The sequence below is a fragment of the Perognathus longimembris genome, chromosome 3 (genome assembly GCF_023159225.1).
Source record: "Perognathus longimembris pacificus isolate PPM17 chromosome 3, ASM2315922v1, whole genome shotgun sequence".
NCBI classification, from domain to species: Eukaryota; Metazoa; Chordata; class Mammalia; order Rodentia; family Heteromyidae; genus Perognathus; species Perognathus longimembris.
The window spans coordinates 99,871,306-99,884,780 of NC_063163.1; the positions used below are offsets into that span (position 1 = coordinate 99,871,306).

General features: G+C 42.4%; 2 protein-coding genes across 2 annotated transcripts in view; both read right to left on the minus strand.

Moving 5' to 3' along the window:
* The window catches only part of Glb1l2 (galactosidase beta 1 like 2), a 39,306-nt gene extending 39,172 nt beyond the window's left edge, over positions 1 to 134 (minus strand). Inside the window, exon 1 of the mRNA XM_048343598.1 lies at positions 6 to 134. Coding sequence (XP_048199555.1) covers positions 6 to 91 — 86 coding nt within the window. The 5' untranslated portion in view covers positions 92 to 134. The remainder of the gene's footprint in view (positions 1 to 5) is intronic.
* Positions 135 to 6,677: 6,543 nt separating this feature from the next.
* Glb1l3 (galactosidase beta 1 like 3) overlaps positions 6,678 to 13,475 on the minus strand; it is a 30,448-nt gene continuing 23,650 nt past the window's right edge. Inside the window, 2 exon segments of the mRNA XM_048340741.1 lie at positions 6,678 to 6,794; positions 7,042 to 7,158. Coding sequence (XP_048196698.1) covers positions 6,720 to 6,794; positions 7,042 to 7,158 — 192 coding nt within the window. The 3' untranslated portion in view covers positions 6,678 to 6,719.

Genomic DNA, 13,475 nt, shown 5'->3' on the forward strand with positions numbered 1-13,475 from the left:
CTCACCTGCGGAGCACCAGAAAGCTCAAGATGACCAGCAGTAGGAGTCCGAATGTGCGGCTTGGCCTCCGCCGGAGGCTCCACGTGGTCATCGCGCGTCGCTCGCGCGCACAGGACCCAAGCTCCGCGCTTCCAGTCCGCACTGATCCGCGCGCGGGAGCCTCAGAGTGGAGGGCGGGGTCGCGCGCCGGTCGCCCGGGCAACCTTGCCGCGCGGCCCGCGGGGCCCGCTGGCGTTCATTGGCTGTGGCCGGAGACCACGCCCTCACGCCGTGGGGGGTCCGGGCGGAAAGCAGGGGCGGGGCCGCGACCTAGGGAGGCCAGAGCGGGCGGGGCGGGGAGTTGACTGCGACGGGGCGGGGCCTCGCCTGGGGCAGCTTTGCTCCAGGTCCCAGCTTTGCAGAGATCCCTCAGATCCCCACCGGCGGCCTCCTGAGTTGCAGAGTGGCATTCTAAGTTTTGGAAGGTCTTTTCCTGCGCCCTGGTTTCGATTCCTCAGCACTACACATACAGAAAAAGCCGGAAGTGGCGTTGTGGCTCAAGAGGTAGAGTGCTAGCCTGGAGCAGAAAGCAGCCAGGGACAGTGCTCAGGCCCTGAGTTCAAGCCCCAGGACTGGAAAAAAAAAAAAATTAAGGTTTCGAAGAATTTTCTGTGGGTGGGACAGACCAAATTCTGTGCCTGCTCTGCGGAAAGACTTCCTTGGCAAAGGCTAAAGATGGCCAGAACATAACTAGAAAGGATCACCAGAGAGAAAAGGGGAAAGATGGGAAAATCTCTGCCCCCACCCCCTTTCCTCAGGAAACACCCAACTTTTACTGCCCAGCAATTATTTTAAGTCTAGAACCTTCCCACAGCTAAGGATGGGGAAGTTAATTTGTAAATTTATTTGTCCTTTATCCTATGCTAGGCCAATAATAAAAGTTTCCTACTTGCAAAAATAAAATCAAGGTTTCTAGACTAACCCTCCTGTTGCAACCTTTGACATCCCTAACCTGCTGTGTGCCAGGGGCTCACACCTGTAATCCTAGCTACCCAGGAGGCTGAGATCTGAGGATCATGATTTGAAGCCAGCTCAGGCAAGAAAAGTCTGTGAGACTCTTACCTCCAATTAACCACCAGAAAACCTGAAGTAGAGCTGGGGGTCAAAGTGGTAGAGTGCTAGCCTTGAGCAAAAAAAAACTCAGGAACAGCACCCAAGCCCCAAATTCAAGCCCCAAGACCAGCACACACACACACACACTTTCACTAACCAGAACCAGTGGATTAATTACACCTATAATCCTAGCTACTTGGATTTGAGCTCTGGAGTCTTGGTTCAAGGCCAGCCCTAGTAAAAAGTTCATGAGACCCCCATCTCCATAAATTTAAAGTGCTGGGTGTATCCAGCACTAATGATTCACACCTATAATCCTAGCTACTCAAAAGTTGAGATCTGAGAATGGAGATTCAGAGCCAGCCTAGGAAGACAAATCCAAGAGATTCCTATCTCCAACTAACCAGCAAAAGGCTGGAAGTGGAGGTATGACTCAAGTGCTACAATGAGAAAAGGCCAGGAGAGAGTATAAGACCAGAGATCACACCTTAGTACAGGTGCTCCCCTCCCACCCCCAAATAAAAGGATGTTCAAGCTAGCAAAAAGCCTACTTGGAAAAATAACCAGAGCAAAAAGTGCTGGAGGGGGCTGGGAATATGGCCTAGTGGTAGAGTGCTCGCCTCAAATACATGAAAGCCCTTGGTTCAATTCCTCAGCACCACATATATAGAAAAGGCCAGAAGTGGTGCTGTGGCTCAAGTTGGCAGAGTGCTAGCCTTGAGCAAAAAGAAGCCAGGGCAGTGCTCAGGCCCTGAGTTCAAGCCCCAGAACTGACAAAAAAAAAAAAGTGCCGAAGGAGCCAAGCATGGGTGGCTCATGCCTGCGATCCTAGGTCCTGAGGAGGTTGAAATCAGAAAGATTGCACTTGGAAACCAGCCTGGGTAGAAAAGTACCATGAAGGTTTGTCTCCAAAATAACCAGCAAAAGGTTGGGGTAGAGGCATAATTCAAATGGTAGAGCACCAGCTGAACAAGAAAGCCAACAGTGCCAGGCTTGGAGTTCAAAGCCCAGTGCAGGCAAAAGGGAGTGGATCTATGATACACAATTTTCTTACAGTTGTTCCTCACTGTGGGTAGAGTCTGTTCAAGTTACTGGCTCCCTAGCCAGCAGCAACCACTAGGATTGTGTAGCTCTGTAGCAGGCAAAAACAGCTTAGTATTGTGGCTCAGCAGCAGACCTTGTCTGCCAGCACTGTCACTGTAGCTTTGCAGGTTTTGTCTCAGGAATGAAGTCCTGGACAACAGAAAATGAGTACAGAGAACTTTATTCAGAAAGGCATCCCAGTCAAGGCTTCTGCTGCTGTATATGTCTACTCTGCCAGCCCATTGCGTGACTCCGTCTCTATGTCTAGGGGTTTTATACTCAGAGCTATGCTCTGAGTGGTCACCCCTATGCAAATGAGGCCTAGGACAACCAGGCAATCAGAGAAGGGCCTGCTAAGTCACTGCAGATCTCAGGCCTGAAACTGTAGTTCTCAACTAGGTCTTTCTCCCACATTCCCCCAACCTGCTCTCCTTCAACTAAGATTGTGAGGAACTAGGAAGGATGAAGGACTTCTCTTTTTTTTCTAGCTGGGATTTTTTAACCAATCTAGCATTTTTGTCTCAGCTCTCCAATCCAGCCATGCCTTCCACTGCAAGATGTTCTCCAGGGGCCCTGAACTCTAACCCTGAACTCTAACTAACCTGAAAATTTAGATTTTTAACCAAATTTATTCTTCCACTGGGGATGTAGCTCAAGTGGTAAAGTTCCTGCCAAGCAAGCACCAAGGCTCTTGAGTTCAAACCCAGTATTAAAAAAAGAAAGAAAGAAAAAGAAAAAAGCATACTGTGTATAATTTAGCATATGAAGCTAACAGGAACTATGTGAAATTTTAATTTTTAAAACAGAAATGTGCAGTTTGGTGGGAAAGGTTCTTTTGCTAGCAGTGAGCAAGTATTTCGTCAAGTAGCAAAACAGACAGGCAAACAAATAAATAGGGGTGGGGTGGGGAGGAAACTTGCCAAAATCAGAGATGATGGGTTGGGACTTTGGGTTCTGATCACAGGGCCAGGCAGACAAAGCAATGGGAAATTAGCAAATAAGCCCTCCCAAATCAGTACCTTCTCTCCATTGCTAAGGCTTGGAATTGCTTGATGGCTAGAAAGAGTATAATGAAAACCTTTGGACTTTCCTATTCAGACTGGCTTTCAGTCAGAATCCTCAGATCTCAGCCTCTTGAGGACCTAAGATGACAGGTGGGAGCCACCCGTGCTGGAGATTCATTTTGCTTATCTTTGAGGTCAGGGTGCTTCTAAACCAGCAGTCCCTCTTCAGGTATGCTAACTGGGACTAGCTGAATCTAAGAGGGTGCCAGTGGCCACCAGATAACTTATTCTTTATAAAGAGAATACACGAATATTCTTCCCTTTTTTTAGTCTGTTCCACCAACTCATTTTCTTTTCTGCTATGTCTATTGCTTCATCAGCCTTCAAAAGTTTGAGAAGTTGATTTGTGAGTGAATCTACCTCTCACTTCTATTCTTGGCTAAGAATAAAAGTCTACTTTCACCGTTCGGTGAGTACTGGATCTTGTTATTTCCATGATCCCAAGAGCAAAAAAAAAAAAAGGATTCAGTTTGGGGTCAAAACTTTTACCTATAGAAGACATCTCAAACACACCCACCTACATTCATTCCTGCAGCCTTATCATTCTGCCAACCAAAAGCAGAATCTGTTAAACATTTAAATATAGGGTAGTTACGGAACACAGGTGGTTTGTACCTGTAATCCTAGCTAATCAGTAAGTTGAGATCTGAGGATCTCAATTAGAAGACAGCCTGGACAGACAGAGCCAAGAGACTCTTATCTCTAATTAACCACCAAAAAGCCAGAAGTGGAGTTGTGACTCAAGCAGTAAAGCACCAGCTTTAAGCAGAAAAGCCAAGTGAGCATGCAAGGCCTTGAGTTCAAACTCCAGTACCTGGTTGGGGAATTTAATATAATGATAAATGTAATATGATGGTAAGTAAACTGTAGGCTGCATTTAAAATTCATAAATTCTACATTGGTAAGGACTGGGGGCTCTGTGGGAAGGACATGGAGAGAACTTGCCCCAGGAAAAAGTTCCCTGAGTGACGATCTGGACAGGGTGGAAGTTAGCCATGCATGCTGCCACCCAAGGAAAGGCTGCCCAAGCAGAAAGAACAGCCAGTACAGGGAGGTCAGGCAAGACGTGGCCAAGTGTTCCAGGACAAGAAGGGCAGATGGAAGAAGGGTAATGGCAAGAAGCAAGAGCAGAGGTCAGAGGAATAGAGAGGCCATGTCACATGGACCTTTAACATCCAGGTTTGACTCTCAAGAAAATGGGAGTCACTACATGCTTTGGCCATGATATTCATGACTTTTTTTTTTAACCAGTACTTGTGCTTGTATTCAGAGCCTTGTGTTCTTGTTTAGCTTTTTTGTCCGAGGCTAGTATTCTACTGCTTGAGCCACATCTCCACTTTTGGCTTATGTACTGCCTCCATCACTCGTGCATCAGAAAATTTAACTTTTCAAAGTGCCCAGAACAAAGGTGTAAGGACACAGTTTATTATGGAGCTTGTACCAGTCGCTTTTGTGTGTGTGTGTGTGTGTGTCTGTGTGTGTGTGTGTGTGTCTGTGTCCGTGTGTGAGAGAGAGCATTGATTGGAAAGTTAACATTTTCTGATTTAAAAAACTTTAAATCTTGTTAACAAAAACTTTTTTTAAATGAAGATTCTGCTTCATTGCGAATTGTTTATAAAAAAAACTCACTGCTTGTAATCCTAGCTACTCAGGAGACTGAGATCTGAGGATCATGGCTTGAAGCCAGTCAGATAGGAAAAGCCCTTGAGGTTGTTATCTCCATTAATCACCAAAAACCTAGAAGTGGAGTTGTCACTAAAAGTGATAGAATGCTAGCCGTGAGCAAAAGCACCTCAGGGACAGCAACCAGGCTCTGAGTTTAAGCCCCACAACCAACAGGAGACGTAGCTTATGTAACATCATTCACTTGATTTAGCACAGGGAAACCTCCTGCCTGTCCTTGTAGTTCTGTGCACTTATTATACTAAAGGGACTACTTAAGAGGTAGTTCCCCAACTCCACCACAAGATGGAAGCCTAGAAGCTTGTAACTGAATGAGAATAGTCTATAAGAAAGGCGGACTATTCAGAGGAGAACATCCAGAATCAGGAAAGAGATAATGGAGTGCTGAAAAACATGGAAACACAGAAAGGCTAACAAGAAAAAAGTAAGAAACATCCCTCAGATCTAACACTGACTATAGGGAGGGAAGGGAAAGAGCTCAAGCCACAACCACAAGGTCAACCAGGTAAGGATGTCAGACTACCAGTCCTGGCCACAAAAGAACCCACAGTTCCCACAAGCATTAGATCCAGTGGGGAGTGGGAGGGGGATTGTGAGATTTGAACTGACAGTGACAGGCTAGTATTGGAGAGGGGAGACATTTTGTCACTCCCAGAAACTCAGAGTACTATAATCAGATGCCATGAAGTGAAGGGTACTTGTCTGAAACTGAGCTATTCTGGGGACCTGAAAACAAAGAAAAGTTGCAGTACAAGGAGCCTGGGGACACCCAGCCTGTGTGTAATCAGGACCTGGATACAAGAGGTGGCTGTGGGGAAGGGGTGGGTTGAGCATAGACCCACTAAGAAGTTCAAGCAGAAGGAAGCTGGACTGTGGAGAGTGGGAGCTGGGAGCTGTGGTTGACCCTGAATCTGAATGCTCCAAGCCCAGGCTCTGTGGATTGCTTGGTCTCTGGAGCTGCCTCCTTGAGGTTTTCTGTCAGGTAAGACTGAGAGCTCTGAGCCCAAGTCAGATAGATTACTAGATGTCCACAGCCTCCTTCTCTAACAGGGTGGTTGACTACATGTCATGTTTTAGGTATAAGGGAAAAAAAAATGATGTTTGACTTAACACAATGATCTTCAGTTCTACCCACTTTCCTGTAAGTGATATGATTTTATCTCATTCTTTTTTATAGCTGAATAATATTTTATTGTGTATATGTGTGTATACATATTTTTTCTTGATCCATTCATCTTTCATGGGTACCTAGATTGATTGTATAACTTGACAACTGTGAATCAAGCTACAACAAACATGGATGTGCAGGTACATCTATTGTATCATGACTTCCATTCCTTCAGATACATGCCCAGGAGTGGCATAAAAGAATCAGACAGTAGTTCAATGGTTAGTTTTATTTTTGTTTTAGGACCCTCCATGCTTATTTCCATAGTGGTTGCAATAATTTACATTTCCATCAACATTGTATGAGGATGCCGTTTTTTCCCCATATGTCCATCAGCAGAACAAAAATTTGTTATTTTATTCATACCTGCCTACATACAGGCACATTTTATTGGAGAATGATTAACCATCTAGCTAGATAAAATAAGTGATGATTTTGAAAAGACTTGCTAAGACCTGAAAATAAGCACCATGTAGTTATACTATAAAATTCCTAACCTAGTTGAGGGTTAAGGTTATTTTTACATTTTTCACTATTGTAGGCAATGCTAAGCTGATCATTCTTAACATTTATCTTCTTCCTGAAGAACTAGTTACAAATGACCTTCAATAATCAAAAAAAAAAATGTATTAGAAAAGTTTCGGCTTGGGCTTCTCTCTAGATCTGATAGATGAGCCAGGCTTCATCTTCTCAAACAGGATGATCTAGGAAGAAGAGAAAACTTGACAGTAGCAAAGGCAGAACACACACCTGTGAGTCAAACACTTTGGAGGGGGACGCAGGAGAACAGAAAGTGGGAGGACAGCCTGAGCCAAGGCAACCATGTCTCCAAAAGCAAGCAACAGTTGAGCCCAGTAAGCCCAGGATGAGGGAGACACTCTGATTTGCATCTGAGGATGAAAACCAATCCAGAAGTTGAGGAGACCTCAAGGCAGGGATGAGGTGACTCACTTCGTTGTCTTCTGGGTGAAGCCAGACACCAGGAAGGTAAAGGGATTCCTGAGGTCCAATCTTCCAATACCGCCCAAGGTTATGTCCATTGACAAACACGAACCCACAATTCCAGCCCTGCAAAGGATAGCGGCTTAAGACACAGAAACAGAGGGGCACTGGCAAGGGAAATCTAAGGTGCCTTGGAGTCAGAGCAAGATGGAAGCAACTGATGTCACTGAACATGGGAGTGGGCTGAGACTGGAAGAGGTCTGGGACTTCCACCCTGATATCTAGGAAGGAGAAAGGGAAACAAAAAGGAGACCCCTCCTTCATTGCAGATGCTACATTGCCCCTGGCCTATGATGTGCATGCTATTTTTCTAAGAAGAAATTTCCAAAAGAAAGTGCTAAGTAACAGAAAGGAACAGTACTGTTGATAAAAAGCTATACAACCTTTTAAAATATGTTTATAATACAAAAAAAAAACTGCAGGGCAAATACCTAGGGGGAAGACAGATAAACAGATAAGCGAGTGACACAAAGAGAGTCACTGAGAAAGAAAGCAAGCCATGAAACCCCATCACTCAGGATGCAAAGGCAGGAACATTATGAATTTGAGGCCATTCTTGTATACATAGTGAGTTCTGGCCCAATTTGAGCTACATAGTAAGACTTCAACTGAACAAAAGGAAGAGAGAAAGAAAGAAAATAGATGAAAACGAGGGAAAGAGGGAGGACAGGAGAAAGAAAGGAGAGAGAAAATGGAGGAAGAGAGGGAGAAACTGAGAAAGGGAAGAAGGGAAGGAGGGAAAATAGAGTCAATGAGACATCCAGGAAATTTTTCCATTAAAGGTATCTTGCTTATTTAGTGATAGCTGCTGAAAAGCTGAGCTGTCTTCCTTACCCTAACAAGGAAAGAGTATAAAAATAATAATAATAAAACATCAGGAAGCCTTGTTTAATAATGTGCTCTCTTAGCTGGGAGACTACAACATAGGAGGAGAATGGTAAAATACAAATAGTCCCATCACTGGAATCCATAATTCATTAGCAACTTAAGTGAGAGACTGGTTTCCTTAGGGGTAAACTCCTATAGTAACATACCTCCAATTGCCTTTCTTTTCGTCTTAGGTAAAACCCTTCAGGAAAAAAGAAAGTGAAAATAGGCAAAAGTATTCAGGTGTGCTATTTGAACCTTTTAGGAATGTGCTCCAGAATGTGGCTTAGCGGTAGAGTGCTTGCCTAGCATGCATGAAGCCCTGGGTTTGATTCCTTAGTACCATATAAGCAGAAAAGTCTGGAAGTGGTGCTGTGGCTCAAGTGGTAGAGTGCTAGCCTTGAGCACAGAGGCTCAGGGACACTGCCTAGGCCCTGAGTTCAGGCTCCAGGACCAGCAAAAAAAAAAAGCAGATTGTACTCTATGACTTGGACCTAAGCAGGCTCAGCAATGGGTCTACCATCTTTCCTTCCTCAACCATCACCTTAAACCAAGCATACTTAGTAATATGCACCTTAAACTGAGCATGCTCATGAATGTGCCCAATTCTAATGTGCTTTACTATAAAAATATGTATAAGTATCCCCCAAACAATCTTCTCTCTATACTAATGGGCTTTATTCTTGCCAAGAAAAGCACCCATTGTGTTCAGCTACAGCTTCTAAGCATTTCTTTTTTGTTTATTTTTTAAATTTTACTTTATTGTTATTATAGGGGTGATATACAGAGGGGCTACACTTATGTACACCAGATGATAAGTACATTTCCTTTCTTACAGTCATCTGTTCCCCCATTCTCTCCCAGTCCCTCCCTCCCATCTGCACCCACGAGTTCTACAGTTCATTTTCATCAGTGTCCAGTGCATTCCATGACTGCACTGTTTTACTCTTTATCCTCGATTCTGTGCCCACCCCCATCCCATAGCTATGCGCATGAATACATCGTATATAAGGAAATGACTACAGAATCCTCAAAAAAAGCAAAAGCAAATTTGAAAAAGTCCTTTGTTTCCATACCCTTGGAGTTCATTTCAATATGAAGAGGTGCTCCGGTTTTACATTTTTGTGATTCTCTCCTCTTTTGGTCTAACTGTATGTGAATAGTTTGCGTAATTTGTCATATCCCAGTGCATTTTAGATCTAACTTCCACATAGCAAAGAGAACATGAGCCATTTGTCTCTCTGAGCGTGGCTTACCTCACTTAGCATGATTTGTTCTAGATCCATCCATTTCCCTGTAAATGACATTATTTTATTCTTTCTACTGGCTCTGTAAAATTCAGTGGTATATAGGTACCATATTTTTTTGATCCATCCATCTATTGTAGTGCATTTGCGTATGTCAGCTATTGTGAACAGTGCAGCAATGAACATGGATGTGCTGGTGTCCTTATCATATCCTGGTTCACGACACTCAGGGTAGCTGCCTAGGAGTAGTATGGTCATAGGAAAGATCTATGGTTAGTAGCTGCCTAGGAGTTGTATGGTCATAGGAAAGGTCTATGGTTAGTTTTTTGAGGAACCTCCAGGCTGCTTTCCAGAATGGTTGCACTGGCTTACATTCCCACCAGCAGTGCAGTAGGGCTCCTTTCCTCCACATCCCTACCAGCATTTGTTGTTGTTAAGAGTTCAAAAGAGTTCTAACTAGGGTCAGATGGTATCACAGGGTTGTTTTGATTTGCATTTCCTTTATGGCCAGGAATGATGAGAATTTCCTCATGTGCTTTTTTGCCCTTCTTACCTTTTCTTTTGAGAAGTCTCTTCTTAGCTCCTTTGCCCTTTTAGTAATTGGTATATTAAGTTTGGGAGGGGTTAGTTCCTTGAGCTCCTTGTATATATTGGATATTAGACCTTTGTCTGATGTATTTAAGCATTTCAATCCTTGTCATTGGAGGAAGGTCCTGGCTAGTGTTGCTGCCACCTCCTGAGGTGAGTGAAAATCTCCTGAAGCAAGAATGATATTGCCCCAATCGTAAGGAAATGGAAGAACTTGGAAAAAATTATACTAAGTGAAGTGAGCCAGACTCAAAGAGACATGGACTGTATGGTTTCCCTCATAGGGAATAATTAGCACAGGTTTAGGCTAGTCACAGCAGAGGATCATAAGATCCTAATAGCTATGCCCCTATGAAAGCATAAGATAATTCTAAGTGAAATGAACTCCATGTTATGGAAACAAGTGTTATATCACTGTTGTAATTACTTTCAACATGCCAAGTGAAACCGTAGCTTCTTTTGTTGATGATCCTCTTGTACCCCTTCCTGTAGTTGTCCCGGCGCTATCACTGTACCTCATCTGAGTGCCCTGGATACTGTATATACTGGTATTAGAACTAGGGAAGTGAAAGGGAATATCAAAATCGAGACACAATGGATAAAAACACAAATGACTCCAAAAGCAATACTTGCAAAACCATTTGGTGTAAACCAACTGAACAACTCACGGGGGCGGGGGGGGGGGGGGGGAGAGAGAAAAGGGGAGGGAAGAGGGGGGAGTGAGGGAGGAGGTAACAAATAGTACAAGAAATGTACCATGGCCTTACATATGAAACTGTAACCCCTCTGTACATCACTTTGACAATAAATAAGTAATCATTATTTTTAAAAAATCTTCTCTGGAGTAAAGTGACATTATTCTAGGCATAAAAATATTTGTATTTTCCATATATGTGTCTGATGGCCAGCAAATAGTCAAAGGGATGTGGGGAAAAGCAATGTAACAGAATTTTAAAAAGAGAGAGAATAAAAGACTATGCTAGTAGATAGACAGATAACCCAACTAATAGATTAAGAAGATAAAGACTTTAAAAGATTTATGCATCAGGATAGAGGGTATAGATCAGTGATTGAGCACTTTTCAACACACCAAAGGCATTGGGTCTGATCATCACAACTGCAAAAACAAAATAAGGTGATTATGCAAAACAAATTAATATATTCAAAGAGATAAAAGGTAAAACTAGAATTTTATATAGAGTTGAGATTATTAAAGAAATTATTAAATATAATATTTAGAATTACTATTTAATAGATTTTTAACAGCAAGCTAGACCTAGCTAGCTAGAACATTCAATTGGAGGGCTAAGAAAAAGGAAATTTTCAAAATTAATGGTATAGGGAGAAATAACTGGGAACATAGAAAGTAAGACAAAGTAGAAACAGAAAGCTGGGGCTGGGGATATAGCCTAGTGGCAAGAGTGCCTGCCTCGGATACACGAGGCCCTAGGTTCGATTCCCCAGCACCACATATACAGAAAACGGCCAGAAGCGGCGCTGTGGCTCAAGTGGCAGAGTGCTAGCCTTGAGCGGGAAGAAGCCAGGGACAGTGCTCAGGCCCTGAGTCCAAGGCCCAGGACTGGCCAAAAAAAAAAAAAAAAAAAAAAAAAAAAAGAAACAGAAAGCTGTCCTAACACATAAGCCTGGAGTCTCTCAAATACTCTAAGTCAGATCACAAAGGTTGCTGGACTGGATGTGAAATAAAGCAGTTACGTGGAACATATGTAAGAGAATCATTGACAAAAAAATAAGGAAAGCAATGGGAGAAGACATAATATGTAAACCTTAATCAAAAGGAAGTTGGCATAGCTCTGATATTAGAAAAAAAAATGGGTCTTTGAGGCAAGAATCCATACTAGAGATAAAGAAAAAGACTGCACATGACAAAATGCCTAATTTATCACAAACAAATAATATGTATAGTCGGAAATTAAAATTCTAACTTCAAGATATATAAACAAAACTGACAGAACCATAGAGACAAATTTAAAACTTCACAGCCATAGAGGAAATTTTTCACATGTTTTTTGAAAAGCTTCTTGTTTAAACAAACAAAAATAAACACATAAGACATTTGCAATTCAATGTTTAAAATAACTTATTGATTCAACATCTACATATATCAGAACATTTACAAATATATCACTATGTTGGACTAAACCTGTTATAACACATTTTTTAATTCTCAGGAATATGATTTTAACCTGGGTACCAGTGGCTCATGCCTATAATCTCACAAGACTGAAATTTGAGAATCAAGGTTCAATACCAGCCCAGGCAGACAAGTACTCTAGATCCTTATCTCTCACTGGAAAAAAAAGCCAGAAATGGAGTTGTGGCTCAAGTGGTAGTGCACAATTATGAGCAAAAAAGCTGAGCTAGAGTATGAAGCCTTGAGTTCAAGCCTCAGCAATTGCACAGAGAGAGAGAGAGAGAGAGAGAGAGAGAGAGAGAGAGAGAGAGAGAGAGAGAAAGAGAGCTAGTGGGCACTGGTAGCTCACACCTATAATCTTAGCTCCTCAGGAGGCTGAGATCTGAGACTGCAGTTTGCAGTCAGCTTCAACAGGAAAGTCTGTGAGACTCTTATCTCCCATTAACCACCAAAAACACAAAGGGGAGTTGTGACTCAAAAAGTGCTGAGAGAGAGAGAGAGAGAGGATTAGAGAAACATAAACAACCCAACTCTAAACAACCCAACTCCAAAAAAAAGTGGAAAAGAAATAACAATGAATTAGAGACAAAATGAGAAAGAGGGACAAAATGAAATAGACCTAAAATAATACAAATGATTAATGGAAATAAGATTTGGCTTTTTGATAAAACAATAAAATTTTGAAACTCTTACCAGATTAACTACACAAATACTAAAGGAATCTGATGCCACCATGAAGATGAATAAATTAATGCAAAGTGGATAGCTGGCTGAAAGTTACATGTGATGTTGAGATTATAGGGCTGATAGAATAACTTAGAGGTATAGCACATGCTTAGTTTGCATGAGGTCAAGGTTAGATTCAAGTTTTTGAAAAGTATTCATTCCATATCATTCTATTTACATGAAGCCAATAGAGTTTTCTCTAATTTAGAGTGCTAAAATTTAATATAGTGATGCTTTCAAGAAGAAGTCAGTAATTGCAGACAACAATACTTTTACCCAATCACAAGTGAAACTGTTTAACTTTTAATAACGTGTTAATCTGTACATCTATTTTTGTGCATTTGCATAAATGTGTATGCTCATAACAAAAGAAGATACAGTCGGTACTTTTTGTTTTCTTTTTGGTGCCAGTTGTAGAGCTTAAACTCAAGGCCTAGACACTGTCCCTGAGCTTTCTTTTTTTTTTTTTTTTTTTTTTTTTTGCCAGTCCTGGGCCTTGGACTCAGGGCCTGAGCACTGTCCCTGGCTTCCTTTTGCTCAAGGCTAGCACTCTGCCACTTGAGCCACAGCGCCACTTCTGGCCGTTTTCTGTATATGTGGTGCTGGGGAATCGAACCCAGGGCCTCATGTATATGAAGCAAGCTCTCTTGCCACTAGGCCATATCCCCAGCCCCTGAGCTTTCTTTTGCCCAAGGCTAGTGCTCTATCTCTTAAACCACAGCTTCACTTCTGGCTTTTGGGGGGTTAATTAGAGATAAAAGTCTCGCAGTCTTTCCTTTCTGGGCTGGTTTCTAACAGCAGTT